The sequence below is a fragment of the Tiliqua scincoides genome, chromosome 2 (assembly GCF_035046505.1).
Source record: "Tiliqua scincoides isolate rTilSci1 chromosome 2, rTilSci1.hap2, whole genome shotgun sequence".
Taxonomy (NCBI): domain Eukaryota; kingdom Metazoa; phylum Chordata; class Lepidosauria; order Squamata; family Scincidae; genus Tiliqua; species Tiliqua scincoides.
The window spans coordinates 190,637,698-190,655,015 of NC_089822.1; the positions used below are offsets into that span (position 1 = coordinate 190,637,698).

Below are 17,318 nucleotides of genomic sequence, written 5' to 3' on the forward strand. Positions count from 1 at the left end.
ATCCTAACCACACTTTCCTGAGAGTAAGCCCCATTGAATAAAATAGGAGTTACTTCTGAGTAGACCCGGTTAGGATTTTGCCCACAAACAAAAACCAATACCACGGTCAAACAGCTGAAATAATCAATAACGAATATAACAATCGAGGTAGTGTATGCCCCCAGACCACAGTGCAATCCCCTGATCACTGCTCAACCCAGATTCATGTACGCTCTCCTCCTGTTGTGGGCAGACAGAGGAGCGAAAGAACAGATGTATCCCCAACTTGCAAGGACTGCGCTGTGCAGCCTTCTCACTCTGTGCTTCTACTTGAAATTAATGGGAGCAAGGGATGCTGGGAACGCACTATCCCCTGCTTGTACTCCTTGCAAACAGAGGAGGTGAGGAGTAGGGAAGCTGCATGGTACAGTAAGTATAGGGTATGGGGGGGGGCTTGCAATTGACTGTCCCTGCCTACTCGGTGCTCTGTAAGTAGGCCTGGAGAAGCAATGTGTGGCTGCAGCAGCTTGCTTTCTTTTTCTTTCCCCTTGGTTGCCACTGCTTCCATCCCCTTCTGACTTGCTCCTACCAAGCTGGAAGAGTACTGGAATGCCCAGGGGAGTGGCAGGTTGAAGAGGGCGATGGATAGAAGGCGGAGGGCTCATTCAATCTCTGCCCTTCCAAGAATGCTGCTCCATGTGACCACTTCAAGTCACTTCATGGTTGGGTTGCCCTGATAACAACTCTCCATTAACAATAAAATTCCAATTCAAGCATAGCTGCAAAAAGAGCTGCAACATTAATAATTAGGGAAGGCCCCAGTGGGGAGATTGCTCCAGCCCAGCTTTATCAATTGTGTTGAAGTCCCATTGCAACCAACAAAATTCAGTAAGTTGATCTTTACACCCATTGAAACAAATGTTAGGCATGACAGGCAGGTTTCATGTTAAGACTTACAACACAGTCCCCTATGCATATCTACTCACAGTTCAGGGACACTTACTCCCAAGCAAGTGTACTTAGGATTTCAGTCTTACAGCTCAATCCTGAGCTGCCTGGTGTGTGGGGCTGCAGCGGCTTTGAAAATGGCAGCCACCTCATCCAGTGCATTCCAGGCAGCCGCCACTTGCTCCTTTGGAGAAGGGGACATTTGTCCCCTTCCCCTGGGTAAAGCAAGTAGCCCCACAATGGGGCTACTCAATTTGATGTTGACCCGAAGGTTGGCATAGAATGAAGAGCCTCCATGTTGGGTGGTCAGCCCAACACGGAGGCTCAGGTTCCGGTGGAGCAAAGCTCCACTGGTCCCGCCTCCCTCCCACCCCGCTCCCTCCCCTGGCACGCCTCCTCCTCACCCTCTCCCCACCCTCCTCCTGCCCCAGAATGCCTCCTCCCCTCCTCCCCCCACGCCCCCACCTACCTCTCTGCTACTCCACTGGCACTAGCCCAGCACCGGCCAGTGCTGGGCTAGCACCAGTGAAGCATAGGTGCTAGAGCCTTACAGCACATTTGCAACAGTGCATGCTGGTGGTGAGCTGGCACGCGAACCTTAGGACTGGGTCCTTAATCATTACTAACTTTAGCTAAATCAAAGCCAATGTCTTCTCCTGTTAGCAAAATGCAAGCATGTTACTACTAGTTGTCAACATGATTTTATGAAAAATAAGAACAGCCCAATTGTATTAGGGCTTTATGATGCCAAAACGCATTCTGGCAGCATATGGCCCTTTACTGCTGTTGCAAAATGCAACATGTCATTTAGCACGGCCTGGCTGCTGCTGCAAGTGGCAAGCAGCCTGGTTTGCATGTCAGCAGCTGGAGGATGCCCTCTGCTGATGGTTAAGTCAGCACAGGCAGTGGGAGGGAGGCTGGGAAAGGTCTGAAATGGGCAAGGAGCAAGAGGAAAGGAGTGGACGTGGGGCAGACTGAGGCAGGGAACGGGGCAGTATTGGTGGAAGCGGCGCCACCAATATCCTATCACCCTTCCCAACCTTGGTCTCTCAGCCCAGGTTCACACTGGCACAGATCTGAGTAGACCAGACGGGGCTTACCCCAATGAGACCCTAGGGGCATGAAACTTCCCCGCAGGATACAGCACATGCCCCACTGATGCGGCTGCATCGCCATGCAGGGAGTTATGTAGGATTGGGCTGCCCCTCTCTGTTTCTGATAAAGTAACTGACTTATGACACTAATTAACATAAAATGTTAGGAGACCAAGAAATTTTTGACCTTATGCTACTTGAATAGTACTGTATAATATTTGAGGGAGTACATCCCAGGAGAAATACTTCATCTCAACAAGCGTTGGCAAAGATGTGTATAAGTGAACAGAGCATTGATTTTTCAGTGAAACGCTTTGCCCAGTGAGACCTGCTAGAACCCCAAAACACAGGCCTTTAAACATTTCTTTTCAACAAGACTTTAATACTGTTTTATAATAGGTTCTGGCATGCCAGATTTTACTAGGTACATCTAGAATTTTAGGGTCAAACAGGTATTTTACTTGTTTACACTAATCTTCAGATTACTTAAGTAAATATGGGTATGGGGTTATCTGACTCTGAAGTCATATATAATAATAATGTAATAAACATATTGACAATGAATTTGAAAGAGTGTGCAGCAATAATTTAAGAGTCTGTGCTGATAAACAGTCTTCAACTGACAGAGTATTACATCTTTCACATCTGCACACATTCTAGATTAGAGAACAGACTAAAAAGCCAAACAAATTGCAGAGTTGGGAAGACAACAATAAAATTCAACAAGGAACAATGTAACACTCTGCATGTATGTAAATAAAAGATTAGAGAAAACCCATGGCTGGTATATATGCTACTCTCTTCAGCATGCAGGAGGGGGAAGCTTACATGTGCACCTGTACAACCCATATAGGCGTCTGTAGCTGAACAGTGTCCTTTTAGCCAGTGCTTACCACTCTGATCCCAAACCTCCACTGCCTTGTGGCTACATCCAGTTATGGAAAAGGCTTCAGGAGTCAACTTCGAGGCAAAATCCGGAGCCGGAGTCCCTGAGGCAGTTCATGGCTGAACACAGTCACGTTCTGGCAACTCCTGCGACGCCACTGGAACCAACCGTATTGGCTTTTGCCTTTCCATTGGTCCAATCCAGCTACGTGGAGAGGGGGGATTTGCTGCATGGGAAACAGTCTATCCTTCATACCTACTTTACCCAGGCTTCGTGCACTGGAGAGGACACTGTTCCAGAACTACCATTCAGAGCGGGATACCATAGTCTTCCGAGACTGAAGGATGCCAACATGAAACCACAAGCTAAGAGCCTTTCACACACACTAAGAAGGCCCATCTTTTCTTTATTAGAAAGACAAGGAAATCACTGGATGACCTGTTTTTATTTTTGTCTGTGTTTGCTTTTGCCTATATTTGGGTGCTGGATGATCTGGGGAAAGCAGCCAGCAAGTATAAATTCTTCTGTGGATTTAGTTATTAAAAGAAATGTAATATAAGGTGTAACTTTAACTGAGTTGATGCAACATTAGGGAGGTCAGGCTCCAGAGAAAGTTATATTCATCAGGAGGAAATGATGTAGTTATTTCAACCATGAATGACACATGGAAAGAAATGCGGTTGCTATAGAAATCATCTCGGGAATAAAAGAAGAGTAATTCCCATAAAAAGGGATCCAAATCCTCTTCTTCAATTAACTTGATTGACTTTGGGCAGATCTGCCCAAGAAATTTGAAACATGCTGAGAAATGATCAAATGTGGTATTTCTTCCCTGTCTCTAGTCCTCCAGGTCCCCTAAGTAAATGATAACAATGTGTTCATTTAAAGACTAAAGGCTGAGAGTCTAAACATGGACATGGTCCCTTCTTCACAGACACAGCATTCACAGGAGGATTTCCACAGGGCAGGCAGAGCATGGTTTCCCTCACTGCCCTCTCCCAGCACACACACCTCCAGCCCCGGCCCATTTTCCAAAGACACAGGATCAATATCATCATGAAGGGAATAAAAATCAGTGGCCAAGAATACATATTCAGGTTATGAATATATTTAGGATAAACAGAAATGTTACGCTCTTGACCACCTGCGCTCTTAAAATTGTTAGAGAAGGTGAAAGGTAGGGTTGTGTTATTCCATTTTACCCTGAACTCTATAGACAGAGGTGGGACAAAACAGTGATAATGAAATCAAACACATAACACTGCTTTCTGCACTTCTCATTTTTGTAAAAAATAAAAAAATAAAAAATGCTGAAACTGAAAAAAAATTATTCGGTTTTTTTTTTTTTTTTTACTATTTAATTGGGGGTGTGTGTGCATGGGAAATGAATGTGGTTGCATCTACCGACACTATACCACCCATCTCACCTACCTAGTACACTTTAAAAATGATTATAATTCATAATGATAATGTAAATTTTGAATAAAAAACACATAACATTGCTTCTTGCACTTCTACCTTTGGAAAAGACCAAAATCCACAAAGAAATAAAGCTGTTTTCTCTCAGCTCTATCTATAGGACCAGCAACTTGGATTAAATTTCATTTACGGAAACTGCTGTCAGTGCACAGGTGAGGCAAGACACATGGTAGGCCCAAAACAGAAATGGCACACATCTAAGAAAGCATCCCATGCTTAAGATGTGAACATCAATTAATCAGAGTTGGCTTTAACAACTTAGTTTATATACTAACCATGACACCAACTTCTCCAGGTTCTCCTTTTTCACCCTAAAAAATACAATTTTAATTATTCCAGTGATAAGGACAACAGAGGCACTCAACCATTTCCAAAAACCTCTTCTGCTATCTAAAAGAACCACTGTGAAGCAAATAAACTTTTAAAAAACTTTTTCTTTGTGTAACAAGAGTTTAGCTATTTGCCTCAGGGAGTATTAAAACGATTATGAATGGTATTTATGTTAGTGATTCATTAACTAGATAATATAATAGAGATTAGCTGGATCTGCACACCTTGGACTTATACTGAAGACTAAAAATGTCTCTCATCTCTATTATATCTTTGACCAGGACATCATTCCTGTGAAGCGGCCATTCTTCCAATTCAGCAATGGGGAACTCTGCTACTAACTCCACAGGAGAAAGTATGACTTTGTTTTTCTCACACAAGTACCACTTGCTATTCAGAACCATTCTACAGAAACAGCTCTTGGGTTCACACTGGTGATCGCTCTCATGATGCAGCAAGGGAAATTCAGACATTCTGAACGCGAAAGCCTGCTATATTTCTACAACCTACAAGTGGCAAAGCACTGCTAGCCACAAAGGTGACCAGAAGCATTACAGTACAAAATGGAAGGTACCATTTTAGGGCAGACTGCCACAAAGCATTGTTGACTGAATAATTTTCCATTAAAATACAACAATTCGTGGAGACTTCTTTCTCTGGTTTCAATGTATTGAAGAGTGAACCTTCATTTGTGCACTTAGTGACAAAAGTGTCCATCTACATTCTCTAGCTCCGTCAGATATTAAAAGTCAAATTTTAGATCTTCTGGCTCCAATGCATCATGAGGAGGATCCCCCGAAAGCATGCATTTTAGTGTCTAGCTTTGCTATTCACTACTCTTACAGGAGGGCCTTGGGATCCCCGAGGGCCATCTTTTCCTGTGTCTCCAGGAGGTCCTCTTGCACCCGGCTGTCCGGGAGGACCTGGTGGGCCAGCAACACCATCCTTACCTTGATCTCCCTATGAGAAGTTTAGACAAAACAGCACAATGTGAAAAATAAACCACCAATGGATAGACTGTAGCTGCAAACACACTGTACTGCATATGAAGAAAACAACAGGAGGTTTGGTACAGGAACTGGTAGTTTGAGAACAACTATAAAAGTTACCAAAAAAGACCCATTTTTATGTGAAATCTCACTGAAATTAATATGTATACACTTATGTGACAGCATTTAATGTGATTTATCTGACAATGAATATTGGTGGTTAGTATTTTGAAACCTCAGTGCCTGATTTGGGTATACGGTATTTATGTCACAGAAAGAAAGGAAAGGGTATATTCTGTTATATTGTCTGCTTACACTGGACTCTGGAATTATTTAGTTTTGTCATGCTACCATAAATTAGTGAAAAAACAGATTAAACAACAGTATCAAGCACTCTGGTTCTTGAGAATTCTGCAGCACTACTAAGGGATGAAATAAATCTACTGCCCAAATTATAGTTGTAGGACAAACATTCAATTCACATTTAATAGAATATAAGGTCTATTTTTAGAATCGTTAAACAAGCAAGCATCCTGTCCAGCATTTGCAAAACTGGATACTGGATATCTGAGTGAAAGCAGTAAAGCAAATTTCAAAACTATCCAAACACCTTGAGCCTCATTTCTACATGAACGATCACTGAAATTCTAGCATCTGGAAAATCCAAATATGCATTTATTACATTCATTACATTTATTACATCTTCTTCCTATGGACCTCAGTATGATGTACATATTGTTCCAAGGCAATCCCCTTCCAGATTCTGATCAGATCTAGGTTGACTTAGTTCCACCAGAGTTGCCACATCATTTACTTTTGGGTATGCCTGTTTAATAGGCAACACATATATTGATGCCCTGGAATTTTTACAAAATTTTCAGTGCAATCTCTGCAGAAAATGTCAACCATTGCCTTTAAAAGAAAAAGGGCTAGACGGCATAGCAAGAATGCACACAGAACTATAACACCAGCATACACCTTGCACTGCGCTCATGGACTATGCAAATCAAATTTACTGTAAAGATCTAGAGAATACTGAAGAAGGATCAAAACAGCTATAATTATGGCTGTATAATAAGTGCAATGATAATGCAGATTGGGGCCACAATCTAAAGAAGTGTGCTGTGCACCCCAGCAAAGTTTTTGACTTTCGTTTTTGAAATAGCAGCCTCCTGTTCTTAAATGAGTAACTGCTTTTGAAATTCAAAGTAGATTAAGTGTTGAACAAGGATCAAGTGTTGAACAAGGATCAAGGAGATCAGGGTTCAAATCTCTATAGCCAAGAAACTCACTGGGACTTACTGGGGACTTTCATAGATAAGAAACTCCAGGAGACTCCATAGCCTAACCTACCAAACAGAGTTGTTGTGTGGATAAGATGGGGGGGGGGAATAAACCAAGTATACTATCCTGGCTCCTTGAGGGTAAGTTAAAAATGTAAATGATAGTGATAGATCACCATCACTGTATCTGTAAATAAAGTCTTCATTAGTAGACACAGACTGCAATCTCATACACTTACCATGGAGTAAATCCCACTGAACTCAATGCGACACTTCTGGGTACACATGTATAGGATTGTGCTGCAAATTCTTATTTCAATCACATTCACAGCAACTGTATGAGATGGGCCACTATTATTTCTATTTTACAGATGGGGAAGTCAATGGAGTAGATTGCTTGAGTGAGTTCTGGGCTAAGCTGAAAATTGAAATCAGTTCTCCAGGATTGATCAAACAGATGACAATACTTATCAACTATCATTTTTATAATCTGGATTATAAAATATTGTGGATAAAACAAGAACTCTGCATCCAGGGTGGGGCAACACATGGAAACAACAGTGAAAACCCCCCCTCCACAAAAGGAGTGGATCATAACACATTTTCAAACATCTGGACAGAATGTTCCCAATAACAGATTTGTATTTAATGTCATCTGGCTATAAATCAGAAACCTAACTGTAACAGCAATACTTGACATCTTGTCAAAGTTCCGTTCAGAAACTCTCCTTACTGAATTACTGTAGGAGAAGAAAAGGAAATGGAACTAGCTCTGATACATGAAGCAGTTTCTTATTTGCATCCCATCCTTGTCACTCACAGAACAGATAAGTACATGAAAGTTACAATCCTACACACACTTTCCTGGAAGTAAGCTTCATTAAACACAGTGGGACTTACTTCTGAGCAAACCTGCATAGGATTGCACTGTAAAACCAGAATCCAAAAATAAAACATTTCAAGATCACAGTTTGTCTTCAACCCCTGCTCGTTCCAAAAAACCAAAAGCAAGGTCTTGAGTAATGTTTCAGGTTTTAATGCCAGAGCAAAAATGCTAGAAACATTCTAGACATTTTGTAGACTGCAACCCCTGCTAGCAGAGCCCATGCCACTTATCTTACTTTGTACTGTGCATGGTACTCAAATGCATGTCAGAAAGAAGTTAACCCAGATGGGTCCATCTGACTGAGAAAAGTGGCTGTAATGATAAACTACGTATTATGATTTTTCTGAGGTTTTTGATATCACAGTTAAGCTGTGCTATCAAATCACAGATCAGACAGGGAATCTGAGATGTATACATGTTTTCAGTTGTGACTAATGTATAAATTGCCACATTCTCACTGTGTTCATACTACTTTAAACCTTAGACCTTTGCAAAGTTTGCAGGTTTTGAGTCATCAGCAGCAGAGGTACAGTTGGGTTATGTATGAGGAAAGACCAGGGCCTAACAGCCCAATCCTATGCATGTCTACTCAGAAGTAAGTTCCACTGGAGTTCAATGGGGCTTACTCCCAGGAAAGTGTGGATAGGATTGGGCTGTAATTCTCACAAACATCAGATGAGGTAGTAAGCAAGTATGTGTCAGAACTTTAGACATAAGATTGAAAGCTCCTCCATGAAACAATTCCCTACATGAAGAAAACCAATATCAGGGGGAAGAACTGTACCTTGGCCTTCTCCCTGATATGGCAAGTTTTCTTTTTCTTGCATATACATGTAGCAAGAAAATCTCCGAAGATGTATGGAAGAGCATTCAATGATGCAAGTCCTCACCTGCAGTCTGACCTAGAAAAATTCAGACACGAGTTTCCCATCTCATTGGCTTTTTGGGTTAATTAGGCCAACACGTAATTTTGAAGGACTTAGGGCACAATCCTAACCCCTTAGGTCAGTGCTTTACAGCACTGACATAAGGGCAATGCAGCTCTGAGGTAAGGGAACAAACATTCCCTTACTTTGAGGAGGCCTCCGTGAATGACACCCAACAGCACAGGTCCCACTGGCACCACTATACCAGAGCTGGAAAGTACTGACATAAGGGGTTAGGATTGCGCCCATAGAAACATTGGACCACTTTCTAGGTAAAAAAAAATCAGACAGAACGGCACACTATTATTACTGACAGAATGCAATTCTGGCCAACAGTAAAGAAGATATAACATTTTACTGGCGAGAATTCCTACTACATGTTGGGCATCCGTTATCCAAAGTGTTTGGGGCCAGACATGTTCTGGATATTGGATTTTTCCATATTTTGTAATTCTTGCATATATATATATATATGAGATATGTTGATATATGATATCAAGATATATATGAGATACCTTGGGGATGGGGCCCAAGTCTAAACATATCTTGAGGATGGGGTCGAAGTATGTTTCATATACCCCTTATACAAATAGCCTGAAGGTAATTTTATACAATTTTTAAAAATAATTTTGTGCACAAAATAAGATATGTGCATGAAACACTGTTTGTGGTATTATTTCCTTTGGTAAAAAAACTTTTTAAAAAAATCATGTTGATACTCCATAAAGTTCTGTGTTTCAGAATATTCCATATTTTGGAATTCTGGATAAGGGATGCCCAACCTGTAGCAGTAACAGTAACATGGCTTTGATTAAGGTTAGATCTACTTCTATGAAAACAAATGATGTACTTCTGTCATCTGACTTGTTTATGATGAACTGGATGTTTGTTTCAAACTGTTCAATTGCTTGAGGATTCCTTATGAAATATTTTATTATTATTTGGTATGGTTGTAATGGCAAATCATTATACAAAAACAAACAACTCTGACTGTAGTTATGACAGTTCATTTTGCTTACAACTTAAACGGTAAGAGGCGTTATTAGAATGTAGAGGAACAGAACAGAAGAACAAAAGAAAAGGAACAAAGGAGGAATTATTAGGATAGAAATTATTAAAACATTTTTTAAAAATCCTCACAAAACCACAGCAAACTAGAGGATTAAAAGTGATTCTACCTTAAAGATTCGTCGGCTAAAAATATGCTGGTCAGAGAGAAATCCATGACTGAGGCGAGGAAAAGCCATCTAGTCAATGTGTGGCAGGAAAGATAAAGAGGTCAAGATAAATGTTATGAAGATAGAGTGAATTTTTAAAAGGTTCATTCAGCATACATAACAGAGGGATATGGTATGATGTAAACAAGAGGAAGTAATCAAGAAATAGCAACAGCAATAGTTTTAAGACCCATCATTCAACAGAAGATTTATTGGTTAGAATGAGAGCCAAACATTTTCCATTAGTTCAACGCAGTAAAGACCTTGAAATTAAAAAAAGAAAAACAAGCGTTTCTTATTTCTTACTCATGTTCACGAATACATAAGTGATAAGTTAAGAAACCTCACAGCATTTCTTCAAGGGCATTATATTTCATCAAAAGTCACTATTTCACAGTAATATTTATCCTTTGAACATTGATGAACCTCTTTTCACAGAAAATTTATCCAATATTCAGCTTTTTGGTGTTTTGAAATACCTTAACCATTTGGGGATACATTATGTATTCCTCATTTTGAGTAGCCATGTTAAACTGTTGTGCTCTAGTGGTTAGAGTGTCAAATCTAAGGGAAAGGGCTGTGACCTAGTGGTAAAGTATCTGGCTTTGCATGCAAAAGGTCTCAGGTTCAATCCCTGGCATCTCTAAGTAGGGTTGGGGAAGATCTCCATATGAAACCCTGCAGAGTCATTGGCAATATTGACCTCGATTGACCAATAGTCTGATTCAGTATAAGGCAGTTCCTATGATCCTAGGTTAATCCCCATTCATCTGTCAGCTTAATCTACCTGACAGGATTGTTGCATAGAAAGGGGGGGACGACCACATACACCATGCTGAGCTCCTTGGAGAAACAGCAAGATTATCATCTATTTTTCAGACTTTTCTAGTAATCAGGGTGCCTTGGGCTATGTATGTTCCAAATGTCAACTTTCTAGGTCACATGGAAATACCTAACAATTTTGGTTCTCTCAAAAGTGAGTCAGCAAGAACACAAATTCCACTTTGGATTCTGAAAGTGACCTGAAGGTCGGGGCCAATTTCAATGTCTAATGATGGAAGACTTTTGTATTTGAGATTTGAGTTTAACTGTAAAATCATTCAGGGCTGCATGCCAAGCTGTCAGCAACACTGAATGTCATTTATATCCAAGTATGTTAAGCCCTAAAATAAAGTGTAACATGAGTTACTGTACATACTTATATGTAGTTTAAATATAGAAAAACATGAGCTTGGCTGCCTTGCCAGCCAAGTCTTCTGAACAAGGCTAATGTCCAATAGCCAAATACTGTAAAAATAATTTTGTTTGATGTATTAGAAAGGATTTCTACATATGGTCATCAATGTTTTCTGTAAATCCAATCTTTTTCATAATAGGAACAAAAATGAATGAATGAAGTCATACATATTACAAAAATTGTCTTTTTTTTTTTAATGGTATACACACTCAAGTAAATAATTTGTCTGTGAAATGTAAGCTGGTTAGATGTGGAATGAAGACCCAAAGCACAGAATTTGAGACCAGCAGCCTCTGTCTCAATACAAGGATGGTATAATTTTTCTAGAATCGTGGCAAGACTGCAAGTTGCTTCCATGGATTTTGTTGAGGATGTCTGCAATGTCACAAGTTACATTTAGCATCTGCAGCACAGATGATAGATTTTTATAGTCTCATCCTCTAAATGCTGTTCCAAGGCAAGCCTTGCTTAATTGAACGCACATTGTTTTAGCTGAGCGCACGAGTGATTGAAATCTTAGCAGAATGGCTAACATCCCAGTCCTCCTACAGATTTGTTTTGGTAAGAAAAACAAATTAAATAAATGCTATAGAAAGCAACCCATGTACCAAGGCACAGCCAGAACTATCCACATACTATTTTGAAACGAATGGTCATGATTCAAAGTAATGAACTATACTTGAGAAGTTGGATTACTTAATGCACAGAACCCAGGATTCTTCCACATCCTGTTTCCATCTACAATGACAACAGAAAGGGCTTTAGCAGTTGTAGTATGGTAACATTAAAAACTCTTTGCCCTGAGTCAAATTTAACCAACAGCACTAACATGATGAGTTTAACATCTGCTTCAGTCTTTAGGGCTGAGCAGGGGTATCACAATCCCAGTCATAATTCAACACATTGTTATACAGGCATGCTGTTCTGGAACCCCCTGTGGATAGTTGAAACCACAGATACTGGGGGTGCACCTCCCACCTTCCAGAGGCGAGGGGAGCCTCCGGAGGGTGCACAGGAGCAGGGCCCCCCCAACCACAGATAATTGAAATGGCGGGTATGGGACCTGTGGATATGGGGGCCCCCTGTATTTATAAATGCACTGCCATGGGTTATAGGTACTTCACAGTAGCTTCTTAACAGATAAGCTAGTGGTACTGTTTTCCAGTAAATAACAAACATGTTCATTTCAATTTCATACATAGTTAGCAATGATCAATTGCTTCTTGATTTATTGCTATATACACCATCAGAATCTAGATTCCCTGTTTCTTATCTTTTTATTAAGTATACTGTAGTATACTGTGGTGTGCGGTATATACCACAGAAAGCTGAAACATGTGGTATAAAATCATTCTCAGGTTAGTCTCAGTTCCTTACTTTTTCTGTGTACACAAACTGTTTCTCAAACTCAGTAAAAACTACTTTTAAGAATTTCATACAACAGTAACACTTTTCTCCCAAAAAGCTCTGCTGCAAATACTAAATGTTTCAACCAGAATGGGTACATTTGGCCTTAGCCTGTGAATTTCCATTTCCGGTGGTTCCCGGGAGGCTCAGTTTTTGTACAGAGAAAACTCCTTCTCTTATTAGCAGGCAGGATCATGTGATTTGAAGAACACAAAGGGGAGAGGCTCCCACTTTATTCCCCAGAATGAACTGGACATCTGGAGCCCCTCTAGCAAAAACAGGAACAGGCATCAGCCTCTGAAGGACATGCCAACCTATATACAAACTGAGAAAATGCCCAGGATTCATACTGCCTAAGCCAAAGCAGTGGGCCCTCTGGATACCCAAGGATCCTAGGCATGCACACTGATTCTACCAGGGTGAGTAGACTGAGCCACTATGGAACCACTGAGAAGGGGAATTCAGAGGAAAGAACAAGTTTCCCCTATTTTCCAGTGGTTCCAGGGGTCTCAGTCTTTCCATGAGGGATATATCCAAGGAGTGCCTCCCTAACTGCGGTAATTACACTGCAGTTCCCTGCATCATCTTTGGTGCCAGATGGTTGGGGTGGCTTGTATTTGGAGAAGAAACTTCTGCATTGATGATTGGAAGAAGATGTAAACAAGTCCAAACTCCATTAGGCTAAAATGTCCAGCAAAAGCCCGTGGAACTCTTGCAGATTCAGACTGTATTCTGACTGGTCTAAAGCTTGCCTGCTGAGCCAGCTGCCTGTTGAGTTGGTCTCTCCTGGGATGTATTCCAATGGAAGAACTCAGTGGAAGAACTTTGCTTACCTTCTTGCAAAGAGACAGAAATCTAGTCCCTCTCTGCTCACCTAAGCTAAGGCTGAGGTTTCCATGTACATGGGGATATCCTGGTGTTTGATCTGCATCTGAAGGGACCTGAATGCTTAGAATGTGGCCCAGAGCTTGAGGAAGTTGATGAACCTGGAGCCCTTGAAGGCCAATCAGAAGCCTCTACTGTGGAAGTGAGCAGGTGTGCTTCCCAGACTGGAAGCCTGGCATCTGAGAAAACAGAAATTTGCAGGGGGTCTTAGGTGGGAGATCTAATCTCAAATAGTTGCCATAAGCTCCCACAACAGGTCAAATTGCACTGGCTAGGAGATCTGTGTCAAGCAGTGGGTACTGGTGGCTATGAGTTCCTGGTATGGCAGGAGAGAGAACCCTTGCCCATATAATAATGTCCTAGCATGATGTCAACATCCTCAGGAGTTGTACTAGAACTAGGACATTCAAACAGGGGGCCTTCAGAACAGATTATATGAGGGTGGTGATCTTGGTGCACCTTTCCATGGAGAGAAAGAACTAGAAGGCTGTTGTGTCCGGGATGGCACTTAGGTGCTCTATCCTCTGGCTTGATATGGTCAATGAATGAGTATTCTGCTATCTGCTAGAGAGTTAGGTGGGCCACCAACGCCACAAACAACTTGGAGAAGATCTTGGGGGCTGAAGATAGGCCAAATGGCAAAGCCTGATATTGGAAGTGGTGTCTCATATATAAAAATCAATAGAACCTCCTATGGGAGGGTCTGATGAGAATATGAATGTCTCTGCCAGATTTATGGACACTAGGAATGATTCCATCTGAGAGCTGCTAGGATTGATCACAGAGTTTCGATTTGAATCATTGTCACTTCATCATGCTGTTGAACCATTTCAGATCCCAAACCGCTCTGAGGTCACTGTTCTCTTTAGGCACAATGAAGAAGTGAGAATAGACCCCGAAGCCAATCTGACCTTGAGGAACAGGCTCGATGGCCCCAATCTGGAGTGGATGGTCAGTGATCCACCAAAGGAGACAATGTTTGATATTGCATCTCAACCTGTGTGACAGCCCAATCTAACACAATATCCCATGTAACAATGCAGCAGTGCCAATATGACACTGTATCCCATGGGGGATTTTCAGGATCTGGAGACCACCTCAGGGTAAGGGAACATTTTTTCATTGTCAGAAAAAGAACTGGACGAGGTGTTCCCATGGTGTGGATGAGCAAGGGTCTTCTTAATGCTCTAACTACACACCATTGCCCTTTACCATTGTATTCTTCGTAATTTATGACTCAAACATCTTCTGGCTTGTTTTGAGAGCAATAATTTGGGGAACTGCATGTAAGCAGATTGTCCTAACTGCATGTATGATAAACCTGAGAGAAACATAATGGTTTTAGTTTTAATTTATAAAGTGGCAATTGGGGGAAATTTTGGACTGGAAAATTAACAACCAATATGCTGTTTTGGGTAAAAGACACTACTGTACTGTCTTGGTGTGTTCCAATGAGAAAAGTGTTATGAAATAGAACAGATCAGTTAGTAACCAAAATTCTGTAGAGTTTTCTGAGTAACAGTTTCAATGGAAAGAGAAAATTATGTGATATCTACGTATTTTATTTGAATGAGTATTAATCTTTCTGAAAACCAATCTCTTTAGAAAAGTGATTCTTTCAGAAGTATTAACAGCAGCTAATTATTGTTTCTTTACTGTCACCATGAAGCATGTAATCTGAAAGAGCACATCCTTCCTGTGAGCCAGGAAACAATTTTAGGAAATAAAGTCTACTGCTGAGGTGAAAGAAAAGATACTGCCCGAGTCAGGGAAATAAACATAATTCAGGCCAGACGGTGTCACAGGAAAGAATGCCCCAGAGACTGGAAGAGAGACGAGAAGGGCTGAGGAGCCAAAGAAATGTCCTAAAAATCTCAAGCCATTTGATTACGTATGTGGTGTGTTTGTGTGAGAGATTCACAGACTTTTAGCACCATAATATGATTACTTAACAGACCTGATGAGAGACCAGAGCTCAGCCTTCCCAAGGGACAAAACACATTTTAGAAACTGGGGCAAGAACATATTTCATAATATGAGTGCTTCTAAACGCAGACTGCTTTTATGTGTAATTGATAACATCTGGGAACTGCTCGCAGACAATTTCCTTTCTTTTAAAATACAACACTTTTGGAATAATAGCCATACTACAGTTTATGTTTAATCCATGATGATGACGACGAAACAGGTGCCACCAGTCACTTAACACTTTTCTGTTACTATTTTTCCAGGTATGTTCTTGTCTCCTGGACATTGACATGGCTTTCTTCAGAAGCTCTCACTAAGTTTTTCAATTTGCCAGTTTGTAGATCATACTGCAGGACTGATGAAAGTCCCCTACATCCTCTTTTATTAGCTGCTTCCGGAAAGAATTTGGACAATGAAAGGCAGCAGTATTATCACGTTAAGAAAGCTGTCCCATTCGTCTGATAATGCACAGGAAGCACTTCCTCTGCAGAACATATTTCACAGTAGCTTATTTGATAGTGAGTATCCTGTGCATTTGGGAAATTAACTCTCAACCGCTTTCAAGGTTGTTGTACTAAGCTTAAAGAAACCAAAGGCACAGTTTCTTTACTGGAGAGCCTTTATGACATTTTAGATTTCAAAATCCAATGATGGTGGAATTCAGTGGAGCAATATCATGTAATATTTCGAGTTACTCTGTTAATCTGGGCACTCTTTCTTTGGTATCACCTTCTAAGAGGATTGCTGAAAAATCCAGGAACCTGCAGATTTTAGATAGGTTCACTGGACACACAGTGAGTCTAACATACAGTCAATTCACATCTTATGCGAGGGTTACATTCTGAGTGTGGACAGCAAAGCCCAAATTGCCTATTGTTGAAACTCTCATAAAGTCAACAAATACATACTGTCTGTCTAAAAAACTTAAAGCACAGGACAAGAGATATGCCAGGACTGAGGGAACAGCAGCTTCAGGTTATCTCCAGGGCATAAACAGTAGTGGAATAGTGACAGAGTTGCCTGCACTATTGTTGTTGTTTTTTTGGGGGGTGGGGGAGCACATATACTTGAATTTTCCTGCAAGTTATTCATAAGACGGGAGTCAACCGTATAACCTTATTTCTGAATACCAAAATAACACTCTGGGGGGCTTTGTGCACAGGTTTTATGATGTAATTGGCAAGGTAACGGATCTGTGTAGCTATAAGGAGGTAATTCTTCAGGAGGCAATGTTCTATTATGAAGACATGGGATATAATAAATAACCATATGGTTTAAAAAAATATCAGGAAAACAGAGGTTAGGTAGTTTGGATGGTCCATATATCATCAGGTCAAGGTTTGCACAGTTCCCTGGAGCCTTAAAATCATGTTTTTGGGTTTTTGCACAGCTGTCTGAGCTATGATTAGTGTCCAGGAGTAGGAGAAAAACCAGAAAGACAAAAAGCAGTGAAACATTTTCAGTCGTGCTATATGCTGGGCTCTGAAAGGTTCTCCCTCTTTGAATATATTTTTACACATGTGCCTAAGCAGTTTGAACACTACTTTCTTGGCACCTGTGCAGAATCTCATTCTGTATTCTGAGATGTAAAAAACTTCTGGCTCAAATGACACCTGATGTCTGATCATCATGAGATTGAAAAATTCCATATTCCAAACTTTGGCAACATTAGCAGTTCAAGCTACTTTTCTCTATATAAATATTCACAAAACAGTCATTGCAAGCTAGAAAGCAGGTCCACATGAGCAAAAATGGTTCCACATTTGGAGCAGCTCTCCAATCTGTGAGAAAGACTGATGCCTTT

At 40.8% G+C, this 17,318-nt stretch overlaps 1 protein-coding gene across 1 annotated transcript in view; it reads right to left on the reverse strand.

Moving 5' to 3' along the window:
* The window catches only part of LOC136638899 (collagen alpha-1(III) chain-like), a 133,999-nt gene that overhangs the window by 64,994 nt on the left and 51,687 nt on the right, over window positions 1-17,318 (reverse strand). Inside the window, exons 6-7 of the mRNA XM_066612927.1 lie at window positions 5,560-5,676; window positions 4,662-4,697 (exon numbers count right to left, since the gene is read on the reverse strand). Of these exons, the coding sequence (XP_066469024.1) occupies window positions 4,662-4,697; window positions 5,560-5,676 (153 nt within the window). The remainder of the gene's footprint in view (window positions 1-4,661; window positions 4,698-5,559; window positions 5,677-17,318) is intronic.